The sequence below is a fragment of the Eleginops maclovinus genome, chromosome 1 (assembly GCF_036324505.1).
Source record: "Eleginops maclovinus isolate JMC-PN-2008 ecotype Puerto Natales chromosome 1, JC_Emac_rtc_rv5, whole genome shotgun sequence".
Taxonomy (NCBI): Eukaryota; Metazoa; Chordata; class Actinopteri; order Perciformes; family Eleginopidae; genus Eleginops; species Eleginops maclovinus.
This window is the reverse complement of record NC_086349.1, coordinates 16,764,247-16,780,858: the sequence shown is the minus strand read 5'-3', so window position 1 is coordinate 16,780,858 and position 16,612 is coordinate 16,764,247. Positions and strand designations below refer to the sequence as shown.

At 41.5% G+C, this 16,612-nt stretch overlaps 1 protein-coding gene across 2 annotated transcripts in view; it reads left to right on the top strand.

Moving 5' to 3' along the window:
* LOC134865409 (ERC protein 2-like) overlaps positions 1-16,612 on the top strand; it is a 145,515-nt gene that overhangs the window by 4,510 nt on the left and 124,393 nt on the right. For both annotated transcript variants that reach the window (XM_063885025.1, XM_063884941.1), the window contains exons 3-6: positions 2,385-2,408; positions 2,668-3,432; positions 13,118-13,273; positions 15,626-15,793. In XM_063885025.1, the coding sequence (XP_063741095.1) occupies positions 2,385-2,408; positions 2,668-3,432; positions 13,118-13,273; positions 15,626-15,793 (1,113 nt within the window). The remainder of the gene's footprint in view (positions 1-2,384; positions 2,409-2,667; positions 3,433-13,117; positions 13,274-15,625; positions 15,794-16,612) is intronic.

The following is a 16,612-nucleotide window of genomic DNA, read 5'->3' as shown; positions in this document are numbered from 1 at the left end:
TACATTTCATGATGATCTGCAATTACTTCAAATCAAACCTTTGTTTAAGAGGAAGCCATATGCACATCCAAATAAACTGACATTTAGGTATACAAAACGGTTTATAGATATTAAATATGTTGAGCTTCTCATGTTAGAAGCCTTTAAATGATCAGTATAGTCACTGTTACCTGCCTCTGTGCATCTGCAGGCGTTTGGCCTTGTCAGTGATGGATGGATGTGTCTCTGCTCCTTCAGGCGAAAGAACCTTTCAACGAGTGTACTACTTTTCAAGTGTTTGCTCATTGGTCTCTCCCACACTCACTTCTATTCTCTTTTTTTTAACCTAAACATTTTCTTCTTCATCTTCACGTAACCGTTATGTACTCTTACAAGAATAAAAGCAAAGGTGTAGAGAATATTTTAGGCTCCAATGGGGAAACACTACTTAATGTATTCATGGGACCAACCTCATATAAGCCATTTAACAACATTGAGTAAAAGGAAAAAATTCCCCATTAGACAAATCCCATAAAAAATATGTGATAAAAAAGCATTAAATTCAAAAGTGATTACACATGTTCCTGCCCTCAAATAAAGCTTGTAGATGTATGCATCTTCACTGTCATTAAAACCCTTTCCAAATGAACAGCACAATATTTCACACCATTTGCTATCTAGCATCTACGTATAACAGGAGTAATTAAAGTAAGATTCGTACTAAAATAAATGTGAAATACACCAAATATTGATGTGTAGCGTATGAGTTGTCATCAAGCTCTTTTTTTGCTTTTACCAAGTAAGTCAGTTTGCCTAAACTTACAGTAGGTAGTGCTTTTTATAGAAAATGAACAATAATCATTATAAAACATTAGATTACTCACTGTTTCACGGAAGCTATACATCATACAGATCATATTATGCAAATACATGGCATATTATTCTGCCATGTATTTGCTGTCTCTTCATTCTCCCTTATCACCCCATCTCTCTCACTTTTTTTCTTCTCCTTTTTCCCTGTGTGTTGCCCTTTGAGACACTCTGGGAAAAGTTCAGTCTGACAAGAGAACTTTATAATTAGCATAAGGAATGTCACCTTTCCTCTCAACTGCAATGACCAGAGTTGTCCCCTAACCATCTGCTTGTTTGGTGGACTTTTGCCTGTGTGTTTGCCTGTGTATGCATGTGTACACTTGCACATATGTATTTGTGTCTACAGTCTTGGCCGTGTGTTGTGTGTGTGTGTGTGTGTGTGTGTGTGTGTGTGTGTGTGTGTGTGTGTGTGTGTGTGTGTGTGTGTGTGTGTGTGTGTGTGTGTGTGTGTGTGTGTGTGTGTGTGTGTGTGTGTGTGTGTGTGTGTGTGTGTAGGATCATCCACCCACTGACTTGATATTCAGTGCTAGCTTGTTGCATTGATTATCCGTGTTCACTCTCGCCTACCTCCCACACCTAAACTCAGCATCCTTGGCGTTCCCCACCTTCTGGACTCAAACAAGAGGAGTAAGATTATCTGAAAATACAATTATTATATCTACATACAGATGAAAATAAAATAACTTCAGTTTAATGGTTGCATAAATTAATCTTTACCATACTATGTTGAGAATAAGGTACTGTGTGTTTCTTTTTACTTTGGTTTGACTTCCTTACAGTCTTTTCTTAACCTTTTCATTCAACTATCAATAATACCCTGTGTCATGGTTTCAAAAACATGATTCATTTCCATTAACCAGCCAGGAAAGCTGTGAGCTGTGGATGTAAATAGGAATATTTTATTTTGCACTGCAAAATGTAGCTAAAGCGGGATTGTTGAGTTAACTGCATTGTCCCCGGCAACAGTCGATCAAGCCCCATTCGTCTCACTTATTACAACTTTAGTTAGTAAATTGTTCAATTTATAAATGTATTTTCAAATCAATCAGTCATTGCATCTAAACCTCTTCAGTCCATCTTTACAAACTGATATTGTGCACACATATTGTTTCTCAACCACTAAAAAGTAATTCAAGGCAAAGATCAATTGTTTATGAATGACCAAACTCTTGATTAAGCCATAAATAACCAGTTTGCCCGCTGGATTGCGAATGTTGTAATTGTATTCTTGATGAATTATTGATTTGTCAGTTTATTTATCAATTGATTACTAAAAATATTTCTAGGTGGCATTTCTGTTTTAATGATAGTCCCCCCACTAATCCTACTCAGTCATTTGCTCACAGTCATTCTCCTCCCTGTGGTTTGAAGGGTATTGTCGCCCCCTAGCGGCATAAACATGTAGCCATCACCCAACAGCTCAGAGTAATCCAAGTTATAGTTAAACATTTAGGATAGATAATATTAGCTCTCCGCATTCTAATGTGGCTTTACACATTTGCATGTTTTTTTGTCTCGCTTCAATGTCGCAGCCTGGGGATATCAGAAGAAAAAAGGTCTGTTTTATGTTCCCCACCATATATCTTTTATGTGTGTGTGTGTGTGTGTGTGTGTGTGTGTGTGTGTGTGTGTGTGTGTGTGTGTGTGTGTGTGTGTGTGTGTGTGTGTGTGTGTGTGTGTGTGTGTGTGTGTGTGTGTGTGTGTATGTGTGTGTGTGTGTGTCATGTGTTTGGTAATGTTAATTTGTGCCTGTTTGCTTGGTATTTTTGTGTACTTTGGAATGAATGGGCGCTTAAACGTTCTCTGTCTTTGTAGCAGCTTCCGCTGACAGTTCAGGAACTTCAGGAGGAGCTGAGGGCCCACAGGGAGATGAACAGTCGCTTGCAGCAACAGCGGCAGCAGGGCAACTCTGGCTCTTATCGAGAACACACAGACCAGGACCACAGAGGCGGTCTGAGCCCTGGCCATAGCCCCAGACAAAGTTCCAGCAACCTTCACAATCCTGCGCCAAGGAACAGCCCAAGAGTTAGCCCGTCGAACACCTACAATCCAAGGCAACAGGAAGCTGACGTCATCCTTCACAGCCCTGGTTTTGGCTGTAACACTGCTGTAGCTGCACAGAAAATCAGCCCTGCCAACACCCTCCGCCCTGGGCCAAGAAACAGCCCAAATCAGTCCTTCTACACTCCTAGCCAGGGTCCGGTGGCAGCGCCCTCCTCTAGTTCACTCCGACCGTGTAGCCCCTGCCAGGTGCCTGGGTGTGACGGCCTGTCCTCATCCCCTCTGCTGGATTCATCGGAGGATAATTACTTCCGGCTGCAGTCGGAGCACGAGCGGCAGGCCAAGGAGCTTTTCCTGCTAAGGAAGACCATGGAAGAGATGGAGATGAGAATCGACTCTCAGAAACAGACTCTGGGTGCCCGGGACGAGAGCATCCAGAAGCTGCTGGAGATGCTTCAGGGTCAAGGTCAAGGTCAAAGCCAAGGTCAGGGACACTGGGTTCGGGGACAGCGGACAGGCATCATAACCATGGCAGCACAGGAGGCGGAGGCGCAGATGGAGAACATGCATGTGAGAGAGGTATGAGTGCTGCATGGGGGAAGGGTTATGTATCTTAATCCTTTTTTTTGTGTATCAAATATATTTAAAAGTGGGGCTGATCAATATTTGTAATTGATCCTTCACTTTCATAAAGTAATGGGAACTTTCTGGTATTGCACATTTCTAATACACTATCAGGTTTCATCTGTGATGAAAATTTGAAACAATTGCTATGAATAAGACAGAATGGTTGAGGAAATGTTTATAGTGTTTTTCACTTTCCTCATGTTTAGGCATGTTAGGTTGAACATTAAAACATTAGAATACTATTTTATTTAAAAGAAACATATTTTTATGACACAATTAATAATCAAATGATATACTTATATGACTTATTTGTTTTATGCGTTTATTAATTTGCTTATCCGTTAATGAGATAAATGAATATTGGTAATTGGCAGTGCAAATTACATTCATGCATTTTGTTTGAATATGTGTTTGTGTGTGAGTACCCATGAAAGTGTCTGTATTATGTAGAGAGGGGAAGCAGAAAGCAGCTCAGCAGGTCTTATCAATCGGCCAGATTAACATACGGAGCGCTCTAAGCCTGGGTTCAGCCATGCAGTTTTACAATCTGACTCGGGTTTGTTTTTGTGTGTGTGTGTGTGTGTGTGTGTGTGTGTGTGTGTGTGTGTGTGTGTGTGTGTGTGTGTGTGTGTGTGTGTGTGTGTGTGTGTGTGTGTGTGTGTGTGTGTGTGTGTGTGTGTGTGTGTGTGTGTGTGTGTGTGTGTGTGGGTGGGGTTCTTCCTCATGCTCATATGGCAGTTGCTCAATTTCCACTCGTCTGTCCATTGTGTATAGCATTTGGTATTTTTCCTACAGCATTAGGCATGCAGTAAGCTTGTCATGCAATGGAATTAAAACATGATTAAATAACGTTTAAAATTGTATCCTATAAGACATTTATGTCTTATAGGATACAATTTTGACATTGATGTAAATTGCAACTCGACTGGTTGTTTGGAGGAAACATTGTTTTAATGTTCTGGTTTCCTCAAAGACTTGAATTTATTTAAAAGCCACAGCCCTGACGGTGGTGCAGCACAGGTGTTTTGTATCCTTTGACAGGAGGGCTCACAGTAGGCCGCTCTGTGCTCCTCACTACTGCCTTGTTTATTTTTAACTCCTAAATCTTCTTAGCCTTTAATTTCTCTACCCCTCTTTCAGTGTGTGTGTGTGTTTATGTGTGTGTTGTATGTGTGGGCATGACTCTGCTATTGTTTGCTTCATGATGTTCTTGTTTTTCTGCGTATGTTGTTTGTCTGCCAAGCCCAGTCTGAATGATTGTGTGTGTTTGTGTGAGTATGTAATGTGAGCATGCGTGCACATCTGGGGCCTGTCGGCTTATCGTTTCTGGCGAGGACACTCCCTCCCTGTGCTGCAGGTGGCTGATGGGATATCCACCCGTGCCGGGTGTTTGGTCGGTGTGATGATTTTGTCAGAGGGCAGCGTGGGTGTTTCAGCCTATGCTAGTGCATCCACCGGTTTGCATGTGTGTACTTGTGTGTTTGAGTGTGTCCGTGTGTAAAGGACCTAACCATGCTGTGTGTGTAAGAGGTGAGTACCTGTTCACACACACTCTGTGTGCTGTGCTATTTTTAACTGCTTGACAGCTTAACACACCGTGGGTGCGATGGAGGAGGAGGGGGTGAGTGGGTCTGAGAGTTGAGGGGGAGAGATGGGAGAAAAGAGTGTTTTTGTAAGGTAGAAAAACATGCTATGTTTGTCTGAATATTAATGTATGATTAATGAGCTAAAACACACCGACCGCCCTGATTGAAAAGAGAGGTGATTGTTGTTCTTTCATTTTTTTCCTTCGTCGCCTTCTGGCCTGCTCTCCTCTGAGGTTAAGATGGGGTGATGTCTGTGTGTGTGTATAAGCATATATTTATGTGCATATTTGCGTGTGTGCGTGTGTGTGTGTGTGTGTGTGTGTTTGTATGTGTGTGTGTGTGTGTGTCTTGTGTGTGTGTGTGTGTGTGTGTGTGTGTGTGTGTGTGTGTGTGTGTGTGTGTGTGTGAGTTACAAGAGTGTTGAACTTATTATGAAGTCGTAAAAGGCTGCTTCAGATTGAAACAAACTGATTTGTAGATACTACTAGACTTTTTGAAATGTGAGTTGTATTTTTTATTGTGTTAATTTGCCATCAGAAGGAGAGTTAACAATGTTTAACACTTTGCGCGGTCCATTTCATACGAGTGGAATGTTAAACAGTAATCCTCCCTGGCTACTCACAAAATAATGTAATGAAGATAAAGGAAAAATGTATTAAAGATAAACAGTAATGTAGTGTAAATGGATAAATAATGCACTGCCCAGCTTAACTGACACATTGTTTTATGAGCAACAAATACATTATAAATCAAAACAGTTCCTGGTAACAAATCAGAATCTGAGTCGATTGCCAGGTACGTTAACCCATACAGGGAATCTGATTTGGTGTCTGGTGGTGCGAACATAAACAATCTAAGAAAATAAGTTGCTAAAGTAGGTCAAAAATGTAAAGCTTGTATTACACATTGATTTGTCACGCACTTGAACATTCAACAAATCTGCCTGAAAACTCTCAAATCTGGGGGATTTCTGGATTTAGTTTCTCAACATTGTGGTGAGGAATAATCACATTGTCTGACAGTTTGATAGGTTTGCAGGTCCATGTGGAATGTCAGTGTTAAATGTTTGGGCCGAATACAGATTAATAAGAGGATCTATATGCACTCCCTCAACCGTAAGAAACTGTGTACTTCGTGTGAAGGCCTAGCGTTTGTTTATATGTCAGAGTACTACTCTGACATATAAACATCATTTGGCCTAACACTTGCACTTGTCATGGTTTGTGAAGTCAAGCCGGGGATGTTAGCGCAGCTATTGCCTCTATTAGGGGGCACTGCTCTTAGCTCTTTTGATTAGCTCCAAAGGAAACCAGCCCAACTGCCTTTCATTACCGCGCCCATTACTCTCCTCTAAATGACCCAGCTTGTTTAGCTTGAGCTGGGATAATAAATGCCTCCATTTTTAGTTCTGCTTTTATTTATCCTTCCTACCTAGCTAAGGGTTGACACGGAGGCTTTCTAGGTATCCTTTGCTGGATTGATGAGAAATGATCACCTTCATTTTGTGTTGGTATCTTTTTCTGTAGGGGCTGATTTGGGTAGGAGATGGGTGAAAACATGTTCGACCCTATATTTGTATAATGCAAAACAGAGAATTGAGCAAGGGTCAACTTTTTATTTCCCCCTCTCTCTTTTGGTTTTACGACCATGGCCAGATGTCAAGCTACTCTAACCAACTGTCTGTAGTTATGTGTGTATTGTATGCAGTTTGTATGGATAGCTCACACCATCCATGCTTTACCTGTTGATTTGTGTTGTCAGAGGATAGTGTGTGTAGTGGTGCTATATCACTTGTGTTTCCTGCTCTGTCTGTTCGTCCCCCAACTTCAGAATGTTCTAGTGGCACAGACACAACATAGAATCCCTTGGACACATGTATGCCTATGGCTTTCGAGATAAAATAATCACAATGTTGAAAATCAATATTATTTGTTAGAACAATATGGAATCCAATTTGCTTATCTGAAACATTCATACAGTTCCAGCAATGTCCACAAGGTGGCAGTGTTCTGTTAGAATTAAAGTTATGTGCTGGTTACATGCACTAACTGTGAGCCTATGGTATGTGTGATGGTACACACATACACACACGCTGAGGGGCATAAATCTCGGCCTAATCGGCTCTCCCCAGCCACCACGTCCCAGTAGACCCAGTAATAACAGCCACACCACTGGTCTGTTCCTGCCCAGCCTTGACTTGCTGCCAAGGGTGTGCACAGCACACACACATGCACATTCCCACTGTGAGATATTTTACTTGCTGATGGCCTATAAACTTACATACATATCATACCGCAGATTCCAAATATTCCTTGGATGAGTACGACTGAGTATGTTGCATTGCTCTAGTGTTAAGAGCGCAAAGCACCTTTGGCTCCTCGTCTGGCCTCACAAGCTACTGGCTTTTTTTGGCAAGCCCTCTTTGTTTGCCCATGCGTCCTCTCTCAGACATTGATGAATCTTAAAAAATGTGCCTTTTTTAAATGTTCAGACGTGGAAGTTCATGTCAGCAAATCCCCCTTTATTGTAATCTCTTTCCTCTTTTTTCACTTTCACATGCCATCGTGTATCAGCTCTCTTCTACTGATCTTCCTTCATCCCGTGTATGTTTGTCTGTTCATCAGCATTTCCCACTCTCTCTTTCCTTTTCCCCGGGCTGATATGCTATCATTTGTGGTTAGGTTAATTAGTGAAAAGTCTGTCCCAGGCAGGGCTTTTTAGGGCTTGTTCGTCTCAATGAACATGAAGAAGACAACTGTAAAAGCTGTCAGCAAACCTTCACACAAACACACAAAAAGCTCCCTTTGCCCACCGCACACTGGGCACCACACACTCCCCACGCTCTGTTGATCCTACAGAATGTTTGAGCGGAAAAGTTTATCGTGACAGAATTACACCCTTCACACTTCTCCTCGCCCCCTCCCTATTTCTCTTGAAAGCTTTCCGTCAGATTTTCCCCTTTGTCTTTTCACACTGCTCTTTTAAGACATTGAGCTGATAGGAAAACCCACTTTCACATTGGTGGCAAGCAAATGTGTTTTCTTTTTCGCACACTGATGGAGAAAGGATGGGAATGTGATTGATGAATATACGTTATGGGTGTGTGTGTGTGTGTGTGTGTGTGTAGAATCTGTGCATGTACTAGTCTGCACATGGCATATATGACACCGTTGCCTTCAGGCTAGAATTGAACCTTTTGACCGTATCCTTCATTCAGGATGCCGGCACTTATTGCTATAGTGTTACGTTTGATCCTATTCATTCCATATGCTCGGTCCTCTGACACATGTGGAGCAGAGAAGACAGTCTTTGATGACATGCTCTCTTGCATGACTTAATTTCCCCCATTGTACTCTTAACTGTACTCCAACCGTTGTTGATAAGGGGTTAGTACACACACTCGCTCCAGGGGATAGATAAATACTAAAGAAGAAAAGAAATAATGACGTACACACACTCACAGTGACACAACATCACACATATGGTCAATAGGAGATTAGGATTGTGGCAGCAGGGGGCATACCAGTCTGTGGGAGGCATGCTCTGACAGAACTAATCCCTCCTTATCCACAACAGACATGGACAAGAGGATAAGGCCCTTGTCATTACAACTTACTGGGAGAACTGGCAAGAATGATAGCAATGGGAAACCATGGCTTCTGACTGCCTTAATATAGATATCCCCTCTTTTGTGGTTCCTGTCTGATTTGGTGGCTTTTCTTTACCCATTGATTGTCTGTTTGTTTCTTTTTCAAATTTGGCCATGATAGTATTGTAGTTTCTCTTCCATTTAATCAGTCTGTAACTTTGATTTATGTATCCGTCCCATTGGTGACAGAATCAGTACTTTAATTTATTCAGTACCACTTTAAATAGTTTTCAACGAGGTGCTGCGTTATATATTGTTAACACACATTACATTTTGAATAAGCCAATATGTGAGTGCGTGATCTGTTTTTATGATCTTATGTTGCTCAATTGGTATTCCATGTGTCCATGTTTTTATACAGCTGGCTAAAGTTCATCCAGGGAGCACCAGCTTGTGTCTCTTACAGAGCATTTATTTGACAAATGCTCTGACCCACTGTCTGTGAACTTATTTTTTCCCCCATCTTTTAGCAGTGTACAATCCAATGGAATAGACCTACAGGGAATCCTCTCTGAAGCTTTAAGTGGTGGGCCTAAAGATTTGACTTACCTGGGGGTCACATGCCCGTGGTTCAGTATCTGGATGGGAATTCAAAGAGCAGTGCTTGCCACCATTTAGGGCCCTTTGAGCAAGGGCGACTCCCTCACGACCACAACTGAGGTGCCCCTGACCCACAACTGCTCCGATGGAGATGTTTAGTGGCAAGCAGATCAGCCAGTAGAGGAGCTGGAGAGCTTTGTGTTTCAACATTTGTTGGTGTGAACTTGGTGTTTTTAACAAAGAAAAAATTGCTCTTTATTACTCCTTGGGAAAATAGAGTTGAAAAGAAAGTAAAGAATGTGCAGTTTAGTCAGTTCAACAATTCAACACAGCCATAAAGTGAATGTTTGGTAGCTTTGCTCTGTCTACACACATAGACTATACGTATACTGCACAGATGTGGGTTGGCTGCTGTTATAGCAGATATCTTGAGCTTGGACACTACTGGGAGCTTACAGTTGGGTGCAAGGTAGTCATGCATCAGCAATAATATTTGTGTTGTGTTGAATAGAGGATATTAACTAAAGCAACTGGCCAAAATGCCTTTGAGACTTTCCTAATGTTTTGCTGTGCCTCTTTTTGATAGATGCTGATTAAGATTTAGGGTCCTTTTAGAGTCTTTTGTCAAGGAAGATTTGTCTTTGATTCCATTATAGTGATAGTCTTTTAATAGCAGATTTACAATAAAGTACATCGACATAACACAACCATGAAATGGTCACTCCAGGTTTTATAGTTTTATAATTTAAAGTGTTTTTTATTTATCTCAAAGCCTTTGTTATTATCCGAATGGACCAAACTCAACAAGTACATCTAACCTGCTCTGTGTCAGTATTTGTGTGTGTGTGTGTGTGTGTGTGTGTGTGTGTGTGTGTGTGTGTGTGTGTGTGTGTGTGTGTGTGTGTGTGTGTGTGTGTGTGTGTGTGTGTGTGTGTGTGTGTGTGTGTGTGTGTGTGTGCTTGTGTGTGGGCATAGTTGTAGGTCAGAGTTACCATTAATTATTGATGGAAAAAGTGTAGCACGCGTGATGGTAGAAAGTGTTGCTAAGCAAGAGCTGTAGGTTGCCAGAGACATCTGCGAGAGAGACAGAGATACCAAGTGATAGATAAGACAGAGACTGAAAGAGTGATAGAGACGGACTCATATGACCTATAGCTGAGTGTGTCATTCCCGATGATGAAAAGAGAAAGAAGCAGAGAGAGCTGAGAACATATCAGCACCCGCTATTAAAGACGGAGGCAAGTCCTCGGGAGAGCATTAAACAAGGACCATCTTAAAGGACGTTTTTTTTTCTTTACAATCATTTTTTAAGGATTTACAGTAGAAGATAACAGTTTTTTAAAAGAAGGATAGAGGTTTGAATTGGTCAGTCTATCTTTATAAGTGGCTGTGAAGCTGTGGGTGTTATAAAGTGCTAAAGATGATGAACCGCCAAGCTTATTTTTATAGAGTTCCTCCTCAGGAACTCCATCGCAGGAACCAGCTCCAGGCTGATCCGGCCAAAACCAGAGCTCTGCAGACTGTTATTGATATGAAGGTAGGACTCACAGCGGTTTTGGGAATTAATGAGAGCAGGCAACAATTTAAGTATTATTCTGTTTAGGTAGGTGTTGTGATAAGAATTTAAGTCTGATGTTGCAGTGTCGTTTGCTTTTCAGTTGCAGCATGTGGTCTGAGATAGTCCCGTATCAGCACCATACCGACAAAGCTTTAATTATTGAGGGGCTCTGCTGTAATGTGAGCAGTGGTAGAGGAGCTGACTCACATTGTTAGTGCAGGCACAAACATACATGCACAAACAATCTAAAGAACATTGTCTTATTTTTGCCCCGTGTCCATATGGCGGCCATGCCCATGTAAAGGCCATTTTTGGCCCATGCAGAGTTGAGCACTTATTCAATTTGTTTCAAATGTCACATATGGAAGCTTTCACTCTCATCTCAGCCTTTTGAAGTCGTTAGAGCTGTGAAAAATGCAGTTGACTCCACATGTGTCTGCATGCACACCCCCACACACACAGTTTTTATCCAGCAAATGCTTCTTCTAAAAGTAGTTCCTTTATAGCAAAACCACAGTTATTTTTCACACATACTTTGTAATTTGTCCGCCCATTAACAGGCTGCACATGTGCAGGTCTGCCCACGCTGTTGTTAATGCACGAGAGAGGCATAATTAACTGCATAAAAATGAATCAAAAGAAAAATAAACATTGCCAGGTTGACAAGATATATAAAGGTGGGGGGGAGAAGAGGAAGAACAGTCTAACTTTGCCGATGCTGATAATGAGGTATATATTCCCACGATCATCTGTTGGCGTTCGGAAAGTTCTATAGGTCCCTGATCCGTGTATATGTTTGTTCCAGCTTCTGCGATGTCTGTGCTGTTACTTTTTCTAAGTAGTGGATGTTTCCATTTTGTAATTACAGAACACCAACCCCCCTTTCTGTTTTGATCCTGACGTAATCTGGCAGGTACAGTAATGAGTGTTCACCCCTTTATCGTTCTGTCAACTGAGTAGGGGCTACAATTTTTGTTTCCTATCAATATCATAGTTGTTTCTGCATTCAAATACAGTACCCTCATGTCCAGTAGTTCATGTTTCAGTGGTTTTAAGTCCCAGTTTTTTTTTTACATGTATTCCCTTTCTACCAAATGTTATTTTTGATATTACACTCTGTACTACCTTTGAGTTTGCCTTGTTTCTCTTCCTCAGGGTAATGTTTTTTTAGCCCTGGAGGAGAAATAGATACAAATCAGTTATTAACCTATAATACAGAAATCAAAATGAAGCAATAGAAATGAATGAATAGCAGAGCCTTTGTGTGGCCAGAATGCCCCCACCATGACCTTTTTTCCCTGAGTTCACTAAAAGTCTATGTCCTTGCATACACTGTGTGTGTGTGTGTGTGTGTGTGTGTGTGTGTGTGTGTGTGTGTGTGTGTGTGTGTGTGTGTGTGTGTGTGTGTGTGTGTGTGTGTGTGTGTGTGTGTGTGTGTGTGTGTGTGTGCTTAACATACCTTTTGCATTCTTGTTTGCCTTGTATACGTGTGTCTGGGTGTTGAGGATGGGACATGCAGCACTGTGTGCTAGGCAGGGCTGATGCCAGAAGATGTAATAGAGGTCAGATGCTTACATGTTGCCTGTGGTTTGTGCTGATGGCATCATGCAATCTGCTTCCATTTACTCAATTACCTTTCTCTTCTTTTCCAAGGTTTAGTATTTAACGTATGTCTGAACCTGCGCTGTTAAACAACCTCAGGACCTGTCCATGACAGACCCTTCCATTCTCTCATAGATACAGCAAAGGAAACATCTTGTCTCTACACATTCGTCTGCCTTGATATTTCCCGTTTGACATTATATTAATAGGGTATAATCTAGACAGAGGACGCTATGACGTCTTCTGTAAATTACCCTGAATTGCAGTTAGTGTTGTTTTAGCCACAATATTTGTCTGAAATTCATTTACTTCATGCAGAATGGCCAGCTGTGTATAGATGTAAAGGAGCCAGGGGTTTTAAAATCTCCCTTAAGTCCTGTTAACATTCTGTTCAGCGTTTTCTGTCAATACTTATGTAAACAAATAATTGTAACACTATCAATGTCTTTCAAAAGAGACTATCTGCGCCTTTATCGTTATTTTTAAATGACAGTACGCCCATTCCCTCTCTATGATGACAGTTTTTTGTAGTAATCTGCTCTCTCACTCTATTTAAACTTTTGTGCATGACATTTTAGAGTGATACATTGATAGATAGATCAATCATATGTGAGACTGGTTTGCTCGTATTAAAGACCAAAGCTTTAAATCCAAAGTCAGGATCTTTGCTGACTCTTTGCCTGCCTACTGTTGCTGGTGCAGGACACCAAGATCTCCTCCCTGGAAAGGAACATCAGGGACTTAGAGGATGAGGTCCAGATGTTAAAGACCAGCGGCCTGCTGCACCCGGATGAGAGACATGACGAGCTCAAGCAGGTGGAGGTCTACAAGAGCCATTCTAAATTCATGAAGACTAAGGTAGAATGTCTCTGCATGCCACCTGAGACGACTTTGCACTGCATAACCTGAGTGATTCATGTCTGCCTCCAAACATATAACTGCTTTGTTGCATGTCACCAAGTGTGAGGTGAAATCTTGCCAAGTGCATGTTACATAATGATGTGTCTTTTGGCTGCTGTATCCAGAGCCTCCTGTGTTGCATGAATAACAAGAACTCCTACGCTTGTAAATGTATCTGTTATTTTATATTTAGAGTGAGGTTTCTTGTTGATTTTCTTATGTCCCAAGAAATGCTTGTGTGCTTTACCTGTGTGATCACCAAGCATTGTGCTGCTCTCCTATCTGTGACGGCTGACTGTCCTGAGGGAGGGAACTCAGGCCCTATCAGCTTACAGTGCACAGTATCTATTTACTGTCCTATTCTCAGCTGGCAGGAAGGACTGACTAATATTTCTCTACTCCAGGCTATATACTGGTTTATTCATTGGGAAACAGCAGTTCCCAGACTGACATGCTCATTTGGAATAGGTACATACACATGCTTTATCTACAAGAGCCATATTTAACATTTCAAGTTTCGTTAAGGCCCATGTAGCGCGCCATGTGAAAATGTTTCTCTTTTGTCATTAATGCTACTTTTTGTAGAGCCCATTTGTCATTGCATCAGGGAAGTTCCTGATGCAATCATAAAAGAGATGTTTTTATGAATGGGGCCCTGACAGATGAATGTGAGTCTACAACGACAGAGGAAACAGCTCTCTCTACACAGTGATGGCCCTGGCTCGCTCTCCCATGTCTCATCTTTCTGTGTCACACAGAGAGACACCACGTGCATGCATGGAAATGCCCAGGCACACAGATTCATTCTATATCCTTGAAGTGTTTAGGGTCGTGGTCTTTCAGCAGTGGTGGCGACTGGTGTTGAGGTGAGACTGTGATAAGAGAAACCAGAGGGGACAGCGTCCTTGTCCTCTCTGGTTTCCTCTGTGGGCTTTGATATGCTAAAAACACTAGAAAGTGGCTGCTGAGAACATGAATATTTGTTAAAGTAGGATAATTGGGAATTAGAGCAGAGGTGAATTTATTTATCCACATAATCATTTCTAACTGTACTTGACAAATAAAACATTCTGAAGCCTCAGTGGTGTGGTTGAGGAGTGCAAAGTGCGGAGGAGTTTGGAGGAGCACACATAAAACCTGGTCAGTTTCCCAGCTTGCTGTGGGCTGGAGTTTAGTGGCTTGCTGTCTTCTTGTCTTTGTGTCTCTTTAGGAGAAGGCCTTGTCCCCATGTGTGTCTTCCATCAGAACAGCTTCTACCTTCCACCTCCCCCCTCAACAGCCCTGGATCACTGAACAAGCAGAAGTACTCCTTTCATTAGCATCGCTCCTCTCTCATTATTTATTTTATTCAACCTAATAATATTCCTTATTTTATTTTGAATGCCCTATCACATTATCATATATTTTTTACTCTTCTCCTTACACATACTTCCTACTAACATTTCTTTCCCTGTCGAACTATCCTCTCTCCCTTTCACCTCACAGAGTCATTTTTTTCTCTACCTCAACCTTTGGCTCTCTTTTCCTATTAGTTAGTCCCCCTTCTCTCTTCTCTCTCGGGGTTCTTTATTTCTGAGTGAGGGTTGATTGGCCAAGCGCTGGTCCAGTCAGAATTCCCCTGTTATGAGGCGAACCCTTCTCACACAATTAGAGAAATCTTTCCTTGAATCAGCTTCGAGCATTTTTGGCACCAGCAGAGAGATGACAATCTTTTGCACATAGCTAGCCTCAGCACAGAAACCTCCCTCTGTTAATGCATTTGATTTCCTTTGTGGTTTGTTGGCCTCTTCTGTGTAGCCTTCCTTAAAAAAATCAGTAATCTGTCAACTATGTGAGCGTAATATTGCTCTCTATAACTCTATCTGGCTGCATGCATTATCACCCTTTGGCCGTTTGCATTGGTGCGTCCATTGTGCAACCAGTAGACATGGGATATCTTGAGTGAGGAGTGTTGCTGTAGGGCTTGTGTAATAATTCAATATTTTAATGTATAATCTCTCCGAACTATTCATAATGACAAAATTGGCATATATAAATATAAATAAATGGATGAAAAAGAAATAAAGTTTCAGCGAAATGTGTCACAGCCTGACAAAAACAAGACTTACTGTAGTATAATTATTAAACATAAATTGAAGTTGGCTCCTACTACTCTTAAATTATCAAGCATGTTTAAGAGCATGTGTTTTTGCACAAAGTGTGTATGTGATTTGTGTGTGAGTCCGTATGAGATCCTTCATGTTTATCAATTGACTCAATGATGATAAAAGGTTTTCATTACAAATGTGTGGTTGTTTCTGTGATTGGCAGATAGAGCAGCTGAAGCAAGAGCTGAACAGGAAGGAGTCAGAGATGCAGGCCCTGCAGACCAAACTGGAAACACTGACCAATCAGAACTCAGACTGCAAGCAACACATCGAGGTGTTAAAGGAGTCTCTCAGCGCCAAGGAGCAACGGGCCAATACACTGCAGACAGAGGTCAGTACGCACATTCACACACACTCAAAAAGAAATGAAGCTGTTTGGCCAACACCTGCGCATTAATAGTGATGATGGTCAATGTGCTGTTTTCCTGGAATAAGGGTTTTTACTATCTTTTATGCACAGATACATATAATATGACAGAGGTCATGACATCCTCTGCAAATGTACACAATCCTGTCTTTTTCTGCACGGTTTCTTTCCCTTTTCTGTTTCTCTAATGGATGCCAAGGTGGGTGGATAAAATGTCTATGTGTGTGGCTCCTTTAGTCAAGCCGGGTTGGCTAGTTCATGTGGGAGGGTCAGTGAGAAGGCTTGGGAAAGCTGGCAGCTTTCTTTTTCATCTTTGAAGTCTCCAAACTTTTTTGGCTCTAATGATTATATCAGTGCTGTTAGGGAAGTAAGTGTGTTGTACTGTACAGTGTGTGGAGAGATGGAGGTGTGTGTGGGGGTGGGGGGTGGCGAGCATTCATAATTTTTCTCCATCACTCTCTTAACTTGGAGCTGATACTTTAGATCTTGTTGTGCAGTTCAGAACAGCCAGTTAACTATGTCCACTCATCATTACAGGAAGCAATTTGGGCCAAAATTAGGCCTAATTGTCCTTACATGTGCAAGGAATTTTGGCCCTCGCAGTCAGCAGAATACATCATACTTAAAGGAATTGGTTTTCAGTGGGTGGTTTCTGAGTATACATGTTTTAGATTGTGTCTTACTGAAAAGGCATGTAAAGAAATGTTTGTCTGTCCTCTGCCATATGTGTAATTGTATGGCGAGAGAAGGAGACAAGTCACCCCAGTAATTAAAGATGTTTGC